Here is an 18042-nt window from a genome sequence, read left to right on the forward strand (position 1 = left end):
GTCATAGGAAGAATCCTCTGATCGAAAGAATCGAAATAACAAACTCTTTAGTGTCTAACTGTGGGATGTAAACTATTGCCATTTTTATCGGCGGCAAGTTCGGACCTGCTTTTCTGGAATGCTTTCAGGTCACTCTGTGAACGATCATTTTCAAAATTTGTAAGAGAGAATATGGAATGAAATCTTCCTTCGATAACGAAGAACCAATTCTACCCATAACTTTATGCGTAGAATTGGTAGATGCGTAGAATTTAATTAAGTCTTTTGATATTTACCTAGGTATTTCACCCAGTAATCAAAAAGGATGATTCCTTGGGAAGTCAGGTTAAACAAAGCCTATTTCACCTAAGATACTTTACATAATATACAATTACGCAAGTCAGGAGTTAAACCTAGCTAGATAATTAACATAACGTAGGTATTGTATTGCTTTCCGACCCCCTGCGGCGGGTCAGTACTCACTGATAACTTATCACTTGATGCAAAACAATATGACAGATGACTGTCGACAACGTTGCGGCCTCCAGGGGGGCTATCACGTATCTCAGTTGTCAAACATTTGACAGCCACTATGCTGTACATTGTTTTCTCTCTTAGAATATAGTGATTAACACGTAACATCAAAGCAGCAATGAATTGTATAGTGACCATCAATTTGACGTACACTAGCTGTCAACTGAGATACGTGATAAGCCTGCATGATGCGAATACACATTTTAAACACTAAATACATAAGAATAACACTAATGAAAACATTTATTTGGTTTTATATTAATTGGTGTAGATTGTTTTAAAACATTTTAAAGTGTGTAATTGTACTAGAATAGACGCAGAGAAATTTTTAATTTTCGTGAGTAAATCTCGTTTACAAGACGAAAATTAACTACTCTAAGGGGTTTTTGTATACTTAATTTTAAATAATAACCTAAGCTTGATCATACAAAAATGTAAAAATGCATAGTGGATACACTATAGCTACAAGTAGCACTTGTTAGTTACTCTACATAAAATAACTCAGTCTAGTCTAGTTTAAATAAAGGAAAGCATTTTATGTGTCCGTAACACCGATTAAAATTTACAAGTTAATGATAAATCTACTAAAAAGTAGGCAAGCAAGTGCAATGAATGCACATTATTAACAGTTGTTACAAATTCTGATGTCACACCGATCTTGAGTTCAGTCTTAACTTGGGTTCAATTTCGATTGAGATAAAATTTGAGTGGGATGCGCCCGCGCGGTCCAGCGAGGCCGCGCGCTCGCACTACGAGACTGACCACCGACCCGCACGTACCACGCTACGTACACACTCTAACACGTATTAAAAGGTATGTTTATTATTGTTTAATTATCTTTTAAATAATTTTACACTAGAGTAAAACACTGTTTTATTATCTTAAATTAATTTAACGGACAATCATAGAATAGAGATGTAGTTTAAAATATTTATATTTGCTAAAAACTAGAAATATTCTGATCTTACTATATTAATAAACATGTTGGTAATAAATCTTTCTTTTAGTTCTAAAATTGTGTGCTATCATATGTAATTTGTAAAACCTACCACAGTAAATAGAAGATGCATTTCCATGCATGTGATTATTAAATCTTTAGTATTAATTGTAGTCTCTACCGCACGTAACATAAACTAATCCAATTGTATAATTGTTTCTGACTGCTTAATGGCACCCAACTTATCCTCAGATCAATGATTATGTCTAAAATCTCTCAGCTCATAATTATATAATTTTTAGGAAATATCTTTACAAATTCTTGGTGTTCATTGTCACGCGGTCATAAGCAGTTGTATCATCTCATCCACTCCAGCCTGATTCCTTATCACTCCTTTTTGAAGAACTACATTAGTCATGAGCGTCGATTTCTCGCTGCCTCTTCTAACTTTCAGATTCTAATTGCTAGGTCACTTGTTGTCAACTCTTATTATTAATTCTTTGTCCAATAGATAACTGACAATATATTCCATGTTTCCAGGTGATATTCAGTCAGTATGGTGATGTGCAGCGTTTTACGAGTGACGTCGAGGCTGGCTCGCAGCGGTCTTGCGGCGCAGTGCTGTCAAAGAGCGTTATACAGTACAGAGAATAAAAGTACGTACACATTCATTCATGTTAGATAAATCGAATACTAACTTATAAATTGAGGGGGTGTTCTTCGCATATCGTAAGCGTCACACAATCCTGATGCATTTTTAGAGCAATCCCTCCACACTTCCCTCCTTTTTTAGCATCGTATATCTTTGTCAACTTTAGCTGTGCGGTATCTGTCAATCCAGGGTTATGGAGTCTCTCCTTCATAACTACGGGTTGGCAGACAATAAAATACCACTGCTAGTCTGTACTTGCATTGCCTTTTCTTTAGTTTAATTAATGAGTTTTTACACTATCTTATAAAACAGCTGGCCTCTTTCGTCAACATTTACTAAATCTCATAACTAATAAAACGAAAGATCTTCATATTTTATTGATCACCTGTTAAAATACATCATCTACGTTCTCAAGGGTTATTAGTTATTTATTTCTTGCTAGCTATTTTTTAATTGCAGGTATCATTAGGTTTCATTCGATTTTCTCTAGAAAAACCGATTTGTCGATCGATCCACTCAATTGACTTGTACTGTTTGCTTATAAACAGTAGCTCTTATCACAAGGACCTTTTCAAAAACGTATGATTTTGGGCCATTGACTTGTATTTTTGGCATAATAATGTCCACGTGGTTGTATTATTATAACTCGTTCACATTTATCATTTGTTTAACATTACTACGGATCTTATTCAAGAGTACTAAAGACATTATCAAAGAAAAAACACAGATAATATTAATTTCAACGTGCTTGGTGATAACTTTATGTTAGCAAATGTCATTAAGACGTTGGAGTTTTTCAAGAAACCTGACCTCATTTCGTGTAGTGATTGTGTGTTGATAGAAAAAGTTCACGACCACTGTCTTATCAGCTGTGCTCTAAGATACTGGGCAAAAGATTACGCAATACTTGCCTTGTGCTGTTATCTGACGTTTAGTGGCATTCATGAACAAACCATTATATTATAATTACGTTTTAGTACTTGTTTGTTTATAAAACAATACACTTATTGCGCATTTTTTCTGTAGGTAAAAATAGACACTTTCAAACACCTGTTTTCCTTATATACTAAGTTGTACATGACGCGTTGTCTTTTTTATTCTAACAGTTAATCTTATAGAAAGGTATCAAAAGGAAAACTGGCAGATTCCTTCACACAATTAATGCCACTTTATGTAATACATTTACACTTTTAACAAAGTCGTGAGAATTACCCTTATACTTGTTCTTTTCGCGAGACATAGTGATAAGTCAGCTAGAGTTACAAATTTGAAATACGTGCATGACGTGCATGCCATCAATGATACAAAAGTTCTCATTGTGGTTAATAACGGTTAAGTCATATCAAATTGTCAAATCACGTGAATAAAGATAGGTATTTAAATTATCCCACTTGGATATTAAAAGTTGCTGATAATGTTTATTTCGTTGTCATTGATCCGTTGAATCGAAACTTTATTGATATGAAATAACGCGGATTCATAGTAGGCAGTTAACATACTCAAATATTACAAATCATATAAAACCGAGTTATTTTATATGTCTGAAATAATTACAGTCTAAATGTCAAGTATGATAAGTTGTGCTTTGATTGCTTTGCGAACACTTTTTAACATTTTTTTTTTATATTACTGCGCATTAGCGAACTATGATTCTAAAAATTATACTTTTTAAATATTTTTTATACTTGTAGTTGCTCTATTTAATGCTTGACTGACATGTTTTGGTCTTCCGAAGGGGTATACATGACCTTAAGTGACCTGTTTAAAATCACTTTATAAAGGCAAATTCGTACAGCAGACCTTTTCTGAAGACCAAAGCGTGTATGGGCAGGAATGGCATTGCATTATCCCATTTATCTGTGAATTGTAACTGGTAGTAATGTTAATGTTTTTATGTTTTGTTTTCAGCACGATTCTACACAAAGAAGCACGAGTGGGTATCAGTGACGGATAACATCGGCACCGTCGGTATATCTAACTATGCTCAGGTCAGTGTTGCATGAAGAAATTTAGTTTTATATAAAGACACTAGCTGACCCGCGCAACTTCGCTTGCGTCACTTAAGAGAGTCATAATTTTCCCCGTTTTTGTAACATTTTTCACTGGTACTCGGCTCCTATTGGTCGTAGCGTGATGATATATAGCCTATAACCTTCCTCAATAAATGGGCTATCTAACAGTGAAAGAATTTTTCAAATCTGACCAGTAGTTCCTGAGATTAGCGCTTTCAAACAAACAAACAAACAAACAAACAAACAAACTCTTCAGCTTTATAATATTAGTATAGATTAGTATAGATAACAAAAACCATACGTCTTTTTCCCATAAGGGTAGATAAAAAAGAAACAAACAAAGACCCCAATTTCTTCGAAAGCTAACTGTACGATCTTTGAAAGTTGCTTCAGTTCACAACATTAAAGATTCTCCATCAAATGGTGTAGTCACTTGAAAACCTACCTTAGAATAAAGTTAAGCTCATCTTCTTAGTACTCTTCGACGTCCATCGTTACTATAACACATCTGACTGACTGCCTCCTGCTGATAATGCTATCTGATCCGACTGCCTCCGTGGCGCAGTGGTTTAGGTCACCACGCCAATACCATTGCGTCGGGAGGTCGTGGATTCGATTCCCATTTGTGCGATCCACAAATAATTGTTTCGGGTCTGGTTGTGCTTTGTGTCCGTTGTTTGTATGTTTGTAAAAGTCTCCGCGAGACAAGAGCAATTCTTAGTCCGAGAGTTGTCTTTTAAAAAGGAAAAAAAAGGAAGGAAAAAACATCATACCTTCACTGGAACAGAGTCCTGGTCCCAGTCATCACTTACCGACTGTTCTAGATCTCGAAAACGAATTTTGCTAATCGATGCCCATGACGTAATTGAACGCCCTTAACGGGTTGACATGAATTGATACTGGGTCTGATCTTTTCGATGTGATTTTTTAGAACCCAGTGCAAAAGTAACCAGATTTCGTTGATGTCGTTTGTGAACTAAAAAAATCTTTATTGAATCTTTTACCAATACGTAGGACCTCGAAAAATAAAATTCCAAGTCCGTTCATCGACATTAGGCCACCGTATCACCATAAAATCGATTAATTGTAACCAATATGTAATTTTTTTGTATTGTCACTGATTATAAAAAATACATAACGTGAATTTTCCCATAATAATAACAATTCTATAAAATCTCTCTCTTGAATCCCAAATTGTTGAATTTCCAATTCCATAAGAGGTAGAAAAAAAACGTAAGTAATTTAAATATGGACAACGTCTTATATTGCTGGCGAAAATTATGAACAAAACTAACATAATCGATAAGAACTAAAATTCTAAATTGCTAATTATCTAGGGTTCAAAATGTTCTCATACATATTATGTGAATGCAGAATACAGAGTATTATGTACGACGTTAACTCAGTAAATTAAGTTACTATTTCTTCTACTTCTTTACTCGAAAACAGCAATAAATTCATTTAAATATTTTTGATTTAATACTAAGAAGAAAGTCGTGTGTTTTCAGGGTCTATGTCCTATTAAAGATATAAAAGATAAGGCGTGTTTGGTTGAATCTGGTTAAATCCCAGCAGTAGAGGTCAAGAGCACTGACGCTCATCAAATGAACGATAAACAATGAATTGTGTGCATTAGCATTTACTAATTGGCACGTTATCTGTACAAGTTTACACGTTTTGTCTAGGTTCTTTAATCTAGCTGCAAATATTTTCACTACGATAATTACTCTACGTCATCGATATATCAGTACGTAATAAAAGAGAGTCGTTCTCGTTACTTTTCTCTGAAACTTAAGTGCGAAGATGTGGTTTGTGTTCAAACACAAAATAATATAAATAGTTAGGCAAGACAGTTGTCGTACTATCAGTGCAAAGTGGGACTAAAAAGAGAAAATAATAAAAGAGTTTAATTTCGAGGAAAAATACATTTTTATCATAACACACACAGATAATCATCAACTACTAACTGACAGAAGGTAGGCCACTGGCTTCTTGATTTAATTACCGAAGATAGACAGAGATAACCGTGTCTGGTGCCATGGGGGTTCGTAGAAGTAGAGCTCTGAGGATATATGGTACGAAGAAGTAATTTTAAGGCACTAAGAGTAAAACTGGCCGTGTATATTCATGCCGATTGCATATGTTCTAATATTGAATGGTTGTTTTACAGGAGGCGTTAGGTGAGGTGGTGTACGTCCAGCTCCCTGATGTGGGCAAGGAAGTAGCAGCGGGAGACGAGTGTGGCGCGCTAGAGAGTGTCAAAGCAGCCGGTGAAGTTTATAGCCCTGTTTCAGGCACTGTAAGTAATTCTAGAAGATACGTAAATATGTAGATACAATAAATACACTGGAACTAATGCCACGGAATGCGGAAGATTGACGTAAACGAGAGGTGTATTTTTTGCTCTTCAGTAAATTTTGTGAAGATGTCAGCGATGGTGATGAAGACGATATTCATGATAATAGTGCTCGTTTGTTAAATACTAGAAATGTAGCAAGGTGTCAAAAGCGAAAGGCTTGATGAAGATGATTCACCCTTTTTGTCAGGGTATGTTTAAGGCTACTTCAAAGTCAAAGTCAAAGTCAAATATTCTTTATTTCATAAACTTTAACAAGTATATGAAATCGTCAAAATATTTTTTATCTACCACCGTTTCGGAAAAGCTGTTGCTCGTGAGAAGAAACGGCAAGAAACTCACGGCTACCACGGTTACACTACACACGGTTCAATTACAAAGACACATTTTTGAAAGTCCAGTATCTTAGTAGAAGTAAATCTGTGTACAGAATTGTAACAGTAAACTGTTACTTTTAACTAATTAAATCAATCTCCCAATTTCAGGTGACAGAAAAGAACACAGCAGCGGAATCGAAGCCGGCGCTGATCAACAAGTCATGTTACGAAGAAGGCTGGCTGTTCCGCGTGCAGCTGTCCAACAAGGAGGAGGTGACGCAGCTCATGGACCAGGCCGCATACGACAAGTACCTCGAGGAGCACTGACACTGACGTGTTTAGACGACACGGTGTAGGCGAGCCCCTCGAAGCAGTTCACAAAAATAATAATGTAGGAATTACATGACTTATGACTTTTTCGTCATCTTTAAGTGCTCCTTTCTTCGAGAAATGGACTCTAGTCTTCGTTTTATCTTCCTCTTTTTCAACCGGATTCTGGACTCCAGTAAAGGCATGCGACTAGGTCAAACATTACCTCAAACAGCAACCTTGCGACCTCCATGTAGACAGAAACCATACTCTATTTATTAAAGTGAATGTCAGTTAGAATAAATAAATTATAAAAAATCGAAAGCATTGTACAAGGATGCTTTTTTAAGGAATTGTTTCGAGGGTCTCGCCTATGCTCGCTCGTCTTAGACATAGGACTGTATTTATATTGTTGTTATATTTTACTTCGCCAGTAAGTTTGACATGTTCATTCAGTTTTGATCCATGACGCTCTAATTTTAAGTACCAAAGTTCTGTAAATACTTTCTTTGTTTGTGCTCTCTTACTCCCTGTATTATAATATGCTTCACATCAGCCTTGCCTTTCTTCCCACCATGTGGGAGTCGGCTTCCAGTTTCACCGGATGCAGCTGAGTACCAGTATTTTACATGGACCGACTGCTTATCTGACCTCCACAACAGAGTTACCTGGGTTATTACACGATATGACGTGATAAGGCTGGTGTTACATTATAATATGGTTCATGTTCTTAGACTTTAAGGACGACATGATTATTGTTCGGCTGTCTATTACAAGCGCTTCCTATTTGCCCAAAAACCGATCTGTTAAAAAGAATCTTTATGAAAATGTTTGACTCTCTTTTGTTTAAGTTGTTATCAATGTGTTGTGCATGTATCTGTAACGCTATGTTGTAATATTTTGTGATAATTAAATTGTTTCCTTTTGCTCTTGGTCGTATCACTACCTGTGTAACGGCTTGAACTGAAGTCAGGACAGCGATACGGTAAGTACGGCTTACAGCACATTGATGTCACATCCTACGTAAACCGATAACTTAACAATCAAGCCGTATTTCTGTATTCATTCATTCATTTTGAAACGTATGTCTAGATTCTCTTTCAGAACATAGGTAGCACTGACAGGTAATATTTTGATATTTAAACACAGTCGACATTCAGCGGACGCAGCTATTTCTATCGTGCCTAATTCACTCTATCTGAAAAACTTAATTCCAGTGATTTGTATTACAAAAACAAAATAAAAAAAATTAAAATCAAGTTTAATCCAATACACCGTATAAATGACAAAAATCTATAAAGGAACAGATTTATATTAAAAGTTGAATATTGCAACCGTCACACTATTTGAGGGCGGCGGCACCCGATATGATTTCAATGAGTTCTCTCGTGATCACTGCCTGCCTGGTCCTGTTGAACAGGAGGGTGAGTTTCCTGATCATTTCTGCGGCATTCTTCGTGGCGTTGTCCATGGCGGCCATGCGGGCTGACTGCTCAGCCGCGGCTCCTTCCTTCAGTGCGTAGTATATGATCGCTGCGAGGGTCCACTCCGCATAACACTCCAGCTGATCTTGATCCACGTCATCGAACGCTGACATGTTGGGCGCTGACTGTAGACAATATAAAATGATAATACATAATAGCAGAACCTGGCTCACTCAATATGTATGTCGGTGCAGGTCTTGCATATTGTATTGGCAGTTACACTTTCTTTTTCAAAAAGACATGACGAGCGAGATAGTCACAGTTCTTCTTGCTCAACGTATATTCTTAGGCGTAATATTTAGAAAACAAACATTTAAAAAATCCTTTTTATGTGCGTATTGGTGTGTTCGTTCTTTACTTTTGCTCTCTTCTATAGTCTAGACCAAATTGTACGCAGCTGAGGCCAGGACGCGATGGATATTACACATCTAGATGCTGAATCAAATCTTAAACCAAAATCTAAATAGAAACATACTCTAATAGACACACTTTGAGACAAAAATAGTACCTTAAATACCTTTATTTCTACACACCTATGGCATATGTGCGATACGTACCTCTATCTTGTCCTTATTAAAGAACGGTATGACGCTGAGCTCGTACTTGACAGGCGTGAAGTATTTGTTGTAGTACACTTCGCCAATGTCGTATGCGTAGCCGGTATCGGTGAGCGCGGCAGCTACCATTGACGCGTCACCGAAGCCAGGCGCCAGACGACCCACCTGATACATAACATTTATGTATTACTTCATGACCATTTTTTTACCCATTACTGTTCCACTGCAGGGCAAGGATCTCCTTTCAAACTTTATGACCTAATTTGAGATATCAAATAAGCAAGCTTGAGAGAAAAGGTCAGGCTCAGGACTGCTAGATGTGAATTTTTGACACAACGACTAAAGATGCATTTATGACCTAACTCGGTATTTGAACTCGAAACTTCTAGGTTGCAGACGCATAAATTAACGTGTACTTCAAGTATTTATCGACAGAGCCGACAGTACACTATGGAAATAATAAACGCCTTCTTCGTCTGGCCAGTTTTATGCACCGCGCATAATGCATTTTTTCAGTGGATAAGCTTCATAGATGTTTGGTAGTTTATACTGTACTACAAAACTAAAATCACCAAACGTGATTCTCTTTTTACTTTTTCATCCGAATCATCTATACCTAACTGTTGATATTCTTTAGCACCTACACTCGGTAAAATTCATACTAATCCATACTAATATTATAAATGTGAAAGTAACTCTGTCTGTCTGTCTGCTACTTAATCACGCCTAAACTACTGAACCAATTTCTCATGAAATTTGGTGTGGAGATATTTTGATACCCGAGAAAGGACATAGGCTATATATCATCACGCTACGACCAAAAGGAGCAGAGTACCAGTAATTGATGTTACAAAAACGGGAAAAAATTTCACCCATTCTCTCTTATTGGACGCAAGCGAAGTTGCGCGGGTCAGCTAGTAAGTTATATTATGCAACAAAAATAATTCTTGCTAGATAAAAGCTGATCAGTCTTCTACTCGCTAGCTACTCTATTATCGATAGCAGCAGAAAATCTCCTCTCCGGTTTAAGAAAAAATCAACACAATGAGAGAACATACATCTTTAACACTGAGAAGCATGTGTGCGCTGAACTGTCGTCGCAGCATGGCTCTGGACTTGTCTCCCACGCAGACCAGCTTGTTGGTGGGACCCTCGGCCGCTCGCTCCACCATCACACGACGAATACGCCGCGCCACTCCGCTGTGTACACCACCGCATAGACCTGACAATATAAACGACAACTTTCTCTAAAAATAACGTTTCGTCAACATAAAATACGTAAACAACTGCAGCTGCTCTCTTTTTCTGTTTCCTCACACTAAAAACCTCAGATGAAAGGTCACTTTCAACTTGTCTCCGAAGTAAGGTCTTTCAATCAATTCCTTTAAAAAGTTGAAAAAAACACTTAAAGCAACTAACTATAATATGTAAATTTTTGGTTCGATTCGTGATTTGACCATCGCTACACTACACTACCGAGGCAATACTAAAAGTATGTTTTTTACAAAAAGTACAATTGAAGCAGTTCGTTTATTTAGAGGTACTTTAGAACTCTTGTATTGTCCTATTGCCCTCGACATTGTAGCGCAAAGCGTATTTACTTGGAGCGTTGCGGCCCAGCTCACGGCCCTCATGTTACCTTAAAAATACCAGCATTACTTATTTATTACTGCAAACTTTGTTTACAATGCCATGTTTATTTATTTTGTGTCCTCAGATCAGTGTTCACGTGCCGTTCAGGGTTATTACGCCTCAAATAACATAATAACAATTGTTTGATGAAAATCTCAATTGTATTGCAACAGCCGACCACGTTTGTTTACTACGCAATTATTAGTTACTAAGAATTAAAAGCATTTGTTCAAAGATATGTAACAGGAAAATTCATATAGAATACGGTTAAGACTTTTTAAGAAACTTATTTTTTTAATTAATAATTTAACAACAACTATTTCAAGGTTAAGATCTCTGAGCTCCAGTTATTATAGCAGATAGCTTGAACCAAATGAAAGAACCAGGTAGCTCTAAATATTCCAGCTCTTTAGATACGTATTTGTTTTTGGTATAATAGAATTTGCTGGATGGTTGACAATGTGTCGTACATTTCCAGCCGATAAAAGTAAAATTTATAAGTAAGATATAAATTAAATGTAACATGACTCGACATGTGATGAAGTTACATGGAACATGACATGATTCATAAGTGTCACCACACAGAGAGATATATATCTCACAATATCATAAAATAACCTCGAATACCCCGATTTTATTAATTTCTGTCACAATCAAAATTTTTGTTAATATTTTTGTTTCACAATTGTCAGACAATAATATTGGTATTAAATGTTTGATAAACACTAGGTACCTTGTGAGTTTTAGATGATTTAATATAGGTTACTTAAAAAGCATATTTTCGTTAGTTGACCGGAAAATGATTAGACTCAATACTAGTAGGTAATTACCATAGCTGTAGTCGATAAATGTGCGTGTTTGTTGAAATATTCCCCTCAGAATTGTGAGTAAATTATTTTCTAGGTAATTTAGAAATACTTAGTAATTCATTAGACCCGGTCTTGCAGAACAATGACTTGTGTAATAAATACCTACTTAAAGTAATTTTATAGAACAAAAATCTACTCATTACTCCATACATACCTACTGCTGTTCCTTAATTCATAATCTGACCGCTGGGTGGTCCTCGCGCTATCTGAGGCCTGTTTTAATTAAAAAATAGAACCGAATGACGTACTTCAAGATTATAGTGATACTATAGTGAAATGTCCGCCAAATCTTATCAAAACTTAAATTAATTAACCTTTTCTATGAAGATAATTATTATTAAAGCATTATGAAAATCTCACAGTTTAATGGTTAAAATGGACTCCACCTTTTTAGGAAGGTGGGTGAATTAACTTAAAGTTGAATATGTTAAATGTATCGCACAGTACATGGTTAGAGTTTATTTAATAAATCTATACATAAGAGGGGAAATTTCAGGCAAAAGCCACGCTGCGTGGCTTTTGGCTTTGGTTCTGACGTTCTTGTTCGTTATTAAGCATGGACTAGGAACAAAAATATGAAGTTATTGTCCCTCATACTCCCTATTGCATGTTCTTACTTATGAAGCCGAGACATGGTAGATTATATATAAATACATAAGATAGTAAACAACTAATACAACATATCGTGGCCGCACACATCGTGTGTCGGTGTGACAGAAAGGGGTCAACCCGTCCAACATGCGCACTGCACGCCGATTTCAATTAGACAAGAAATCACTTCTAGCCGGCAAATGATTATTATGAGATTATGAGGCTAAGTTTGTTACAATTATACTCTTTAACCTATGAGTCGATGATTTCCGATTTTAAATATTCGTTTTACAAGATGACGAGGAAGTTATCACGATCATGAAATACTTTCCCCGGTTTGATTCTTTGGTCTCTGCCTGCCTCTATGGAAAAAGACGTGATGTTATGTATGTTTGTTTGACTGCCGAGGTACACTCGTATGCCAAGATCACGTAAACCCATGTTACCGATCAATAAGTGTTTCAAATGCAACTTGAGTGGTTCGTTAGTTAATTTAAACGCAATGATACGGTGAATGTGTTTTCGCGTCCGAGTGTCGTTCGGGGCCGTGATCCTCCCGGTCCCTCGATAACCCTCCTATCGCCTAACTGGTGGCCGCACGATCGCCTCTCGACGCTTATCTCATACATTTTATTTTTTTCATAATGCTCCAATTTTTATGGCATTGACATTTATTTTACGCGCTCTCGAAGGCTCGATTGCGAGGTTTATCGCTGGGCCTCTTTGAAGCGCTTGTAGCCAGTTATATCACTAGTTGAGAGTTATGCAAAAATAATATATTTATTTTTTATTTACAAAATCACGTCTTTTCGCTTAGCGTGAGCTGAGACCAGAGATCGCCACTTGGAACTATGTACAAACTTCCGTTGCTTCATTTACATCCATATATTTAGTCATACCTACAGGAGGACCACGGGTTACGAGTATTTGACCTTTTTGCAAGACATCGCCGATATTATGATCAGTCTATTTATTTTTTAGGGGAGTCTATTAGTGAATTAAGCAGGAGGCTTCATTACTTACTTTAATACATACAGACAAACCATTCCGTTTTAGTTTCTACAAACATCTTAAAAATTTACTACTCTGAATTATGTACCTCTATCAGAAGTCATCGCAATATAAACCCTTTTAATTTTCTTATCAGTGTCTTCGGGTTTAGGTGCTGCTGGAGCAGGTTCAGGCTCTGGAGCCTTCGCATCCTTGTCACCTTTCTTATCAGCTGCACCTTTAGGAACCAGATGTGTTGACTCGTAGAATTTACGAGGACCATAGCCGAAAGGTCTTGCTGCTTGAAGCTCACGTTCTGCTTTTGTGAATCTGAATGTGAAAATGTTATGTTCAGCCCCTTTTTTAACTTACTTTGCTTAATGGGGTGATAGTTGGGGTTTTTTTACTCCACTTGCGTGGTTCTTTTTCCGAATTGTACACAGGAGAAACCGTTACATAAGTAAGTCATTTTCTTAAAAAGAGCCGGTGATTTTTGGTATTTAAAAAAATCACGGAGATCCTGTTACAAATACCTACATCTTTAAGAAACCTTCATGTGAACTACGAAAGCAATAAATAAAAAACCTGTAAGTTTCATGGGGTCTTGATCCTACCTTCCCTTAGATCTGCTAAGTATTGCATTCCAATGGAATAATGCTGGGTTAAAAGTACACTGTAATGTCGGAGCCCATACAAACAATCCTGTCTACAGATCACCTGAATGCAATACATCGCTACTAGAAAAATATGACCCAGAAATAAACTAGTTTATGGAATAATAAATGGATATTTACTTGCTGGCTGACACCATCTTCATGGTCTTGGTGATCTTCTGAATATTTTTAATAGACTTCAGCCGAATGGACACCTGTTTCAGTTGCACCATGTCGTCAGTTTATTTGTTATATTTTCAATGTAAATAATTTATTTATTGTGCTCACTTTTGGGATGACAATGTCATATTATTGACAATATTCACCAAAGACAAAAAATACCTACTCCACTTAAGCATTAAAAACTATTTTATAAATATCTGCTAAAAAAAATTATTTTACTATTTATTCATAAAATATGTGATTCACTCATTATTATCCTTTCCTTACATACCTTATAGCAAACACAATACAATAAATATCAGTTTAAATGCATCCATAATTGGGCAAAAATTTTACACTGCAAGTCTTATCGAAAAAAACAGGTTTAACCGAATTGGATCTGAACAAAAACGTTATATGATTTCACGGACACAATGCAATAATTATTATCGTCACTATCTATAGATCTAAATTAATATAACAAAGAGTTAACTTGATTGTTTGTAGGAAAGTAATCTTAGAGAATAAAAACTGATTTTTAATTATTTTACTAGGTAATCTAGAGTGCTCTTTCACTATTTATCAACATATATACATTCATAATACATAACTGTTACACATAAGGGTAGGCAGAGACCAAAGAACCCCACTTGGTACGATCCTTACAAACTTCCCATCCCTCATTCAAATCCATACATCTTGTCATACCCTTTAGCAAGATAATGTAAAATTACGGATTATCAATGCAGATAGAGTCGTGAAAATAAGTTAGTGTAAAAAAATACGTTATTGGTACTTATTTAGTGCGGAAACGGAAATTAGCTGCAGGGTTTTTTTTTCTTATTCTGGTGCAATACTTTGCATAACTTACACAAGGAAATCCATGTTTTTATATAAGTCGGTAATGTTGTTATATTTTGTTTAGTGCTTTTAGTACTTGTGTTGTGTCAACACCTGTGAAGGGATTTTGTGCCGAGTTCTTTAAAAGGTAGACATTTTTTATTTACATTGCAGTTCTTGTGCAGAAAAGAACATGGGGTATTTCAATAATTTATTCGATGCAATCACATCTGTGGAGGGCATCTTTTGCTGAGTTCTTTATAAAGCTTTTAGGGTTTTGTACAACTAAGACAGGATTATCTTTTATGGTGTTATCATGGTGTTACCATAGCCAGTTGCGCTCACCGGTCGGTAAGCGATCTGTGGGTTAAGCAACCCTTGGCGCGGTCACTCTATAGATGGGTGACTGCATAGTGGTATTTGATCGGGACGTCTCCGTGCTTCGGAGGGCACGTAAAAAGACGGTCCCGGCTGTTGTCTGCTAAGATAACAGTCGTTAAGCCATGTCAAAGGCCTTCGGGCGGCTTGAACAACTTTGACACTAGGTTGACCACTAACCATACGATAATAAGAAGAAGAAGATGGTCGTTAATGTTTGTGATAACCATAGGGTTGTTGTTCTTAACTATGAGTGGTGTTGTAAACAATCCTTAGCATCTAAAACCTAAATAGCTAATTTGTTATTAAGAAATCAGCTAAAATTCTTGGAACGACTACTTCTGTATCACCGGGTTTTTCCCCGTGGAATATTACAAATAGGTACATTTTAATTTACCTATATTATGTTTATGTCTGTCTTTGCTTAGATTTTTTGCAAAGCGTATAGGAAACGTTTTTAAAACTTCTTTATTGTCTAAAAATATATACATCTGTAGTTAAGTTGTTGGATATTCATCCCAACTCCTGTGAGAGAAGGCATCCATAACCCAGTACATAGAAGGCCATAAGTTCTAGGTGTAAATAAGTTGTGCTACATTTGCAAATGCGTTGAAAACATTAACCTCCAACATATAATTTAGGTCATGATTTTGTTTCAAGAGCGCGACCTATATTCTGCTATGTGGCGCTCTGCAACAACATTGTCAAGACGCCACCGACGCACGCAGTTTTTGTGATAATTAATTATTATCATATATTATCTCGCAGTCAATAAACTGAGAATGATCTCACTCTCTTATCAATACGTGATTGATAATTGACACGAACTTCAAAGATCACTTTATCTATGCATAAATTCCCAAGTCTCTAAATTGATTTCTTCCCCATGTCTTAACTCTCTCTGAATTTTTGTACCTAAATAAATAAATTTAACCCATTAATGTCCCACTGCTGGGCAAGGGTCTCCTCCCGTAGGAGAAGAGGAAGGGATAAGGCCTCGAGTCCTCCAGGCTGGCCGAGTGCGGGTTGAGAATACACCTTCAAGTAGGTACTGTTCTAAAGAACTCTCAGGCATGCAAGGTTGCATCACAATGTTCTCTTTCACCGTTGGAAAAAGCGATAATTAGTTCTAATACACACATAACTTTGAAAAGCCATTAGTGTGTTGCCTCGGATACGAGCAAATACTTTTTTAAATTACTTTTCATATTTTTGAACTAATTTAACTTAGGTACTGTTAGTTCTTTCTATAATGCTTCGACTTACTTAACACTTATTTCTATTTATCAAGCTTTTGCCCACGGCTCTGCTTACTCTATTGTACTTATTTTGCACTCTGCCAAACATCTTAATCAGTTCGGACGTTTTGAGATAAATAATGACAGAGCACAATATAAAGCTGAAAAAAAAATAGGGATTACATGATTTCGGGTAGATAAATCTAGGTGTGGCCGCGTGGGCTAATTATAATTGTATCATTTATGGAATATATAAAGGATGCTATTACTTTCCATAGCAATGTCTTGAAGCTCTACCGCTCTTTCTTTGCGTGCAAATCATTTCCTGAAAGAAAAGCCTGTAAATATTAAAACAATACTTTTTATCTGGTGTACAAATGTGGACGTGGTGGGTAATCTCGCACAGGGCATTTTAAGTCACGAACGCAAGTGCATTATACCTAAAGCCACCTTAAGCATCTGCAATAGATGAATACAGGACAATAAAATGTTATTTTAAAAATATCTCAACGTGCTTAGCCGAGGATCTCCAATTTTAGCACATTATTTTAATTAAATAATTGTTGTTATCAGCAATTTAAAAGTTATCAAATAATTATAACAAAAATCAATGAGGTCGATATACTTGTAAACATACAGATAACGAATATTGTTTAAATAATATTCAATCGCGTTTGTTTAATAGATATTTTATGTATATTTTTATTACATCACGTTTGATACGGCCGAAAGTTTAGGTAGAGATAATACACGAACTTATTTCTAGATTTTTCATTGACTCACACGTAACAGGGGGCTGGTAAATACTATCTATTAAATAAGTACCTAAGAGCCGGACATAGTTCTTTATGGTTTCGGTCTGGATCATCTGTAACTGTGACTTGATTAATCGTCTACATTACAGAGTAACAGCGATTAAGACTTTTGTACCGTCAGCGATATATACTTACCAGAACTGGCCCGCAGATAAACTGAAAGGTGATCAGCTAATCGAATGTTCATTGGACTTCAAATAAATAATAATAATATACCACGCAATGTTTTGCATCTTTTGAATCAGACATGTGTCAATATGATTGTCCGATAACTCGATCGACACCGTGATCTCCACAACACGGCTTATTGATCTTATTGAAAATAACACTTTGGCAGAAGGAGTGGAAGATCGTGGTTGCCGGTGGCTTTATAACGGCTTACAAGAATAATTAATCAAGAGATCGCATAGCTAATGGATAGTTATCTAACCCCCGGTTTCTGAGGTACAGTAGGCGGTAGTTTATCTATTCAATAGTGTTTAAGCTCACATAAAAATAATAATTTAAATAGATAAACTTCTGATAAATGTGCCTCAGAAGCCGGGTATAAGTATGTGTAGAATTAACAAGCTAGTGGTCGGCCAAAAACAGGTTCAAACTTATAGGTAAATGAATAATCAGGGCTGTTATTATCAGTTCGCATTTAGGAACTAACATGACGTATGCCAGCTCTCTCGCAAACAACTCACGATTGAAATATAACGGCAGCACGTGGAGTCGCTCGTGAGTGATGATGA

The 18042-nt window shown here is 36.3% G+C and overlaps 2 protein-coding genes across 2 annotated transcripts; one reads left to right on the forward strand and one right to left on the reverse strand.

Annotated features, from left to right (window-relative positions):
- The first annotated feature begins 1187 nt into the window (after positions 1–1187).
- LOC142986558 (glycine cleavage system H protein-like) lies at positions 1188–8025 on the forward strand. Its single transcript, XM_076135074.1, has 5 exons — positions 1188–1326; positions 1991–2106; positions 4011–4090; positions 6285–6413; positions 6956–8025. The coding sequence occupies exons 2-5, from the start codon at positions 2007–2009 to the stop codon at positions 7112–7114; spliced, it is 468 nt and encodes a 155-aa protein (XP_075991189.1). The 5' UTR covers positions 1188–1326; positions 1991–2006; the 3' UTR covers positions 7115–8025.
- Positions 8026–8378: 353 nt separating this feature from the next.
- LOC142986432 (ATP synthase F(1) complex subunit gamma, mitochondrial-like) lies at positions 8379–14188 on the reverse strand. Its single transcript, XM_076134930.1, has 5 exons — positions 14014–14188; positions 13329–13549; positions 10196–10359; positions 9138–9302; positions 8379–8705 (listed from the first exon to the last, which is right to left on the reverse strand). Exons 1-5 carry the CDS (start codon positions 14103–14105, stop codon positions 8439–8441), a joined length of 909 nt encoding a protein of 302 aa, XP_075991045.1. The 5' UTR covers positions 14106–14188; the 3' UTR covers positions 8379–8438.
- Between the last annotated feature and the right edge of the window lie 3854 nt (positions 14189–18042).

This window comes from Anticarsia gemmatalis, chromosome Z (genome assembly GCF_050436995.1).
Source record: "Anticarsia gemmatalis isolate Benzon Research Colony breed Stoneville strain chromosome Z, ilAntGemm2 primary, whole genome shotgun sequence".
Taxonomy (NCBI): domain Eukaryota; kingdom Metazoa; phylum Arthropoda; class Insecta; order Lepidoptera; family Erebidae; genus Anticarsia; species Anticarsia gemmatalis.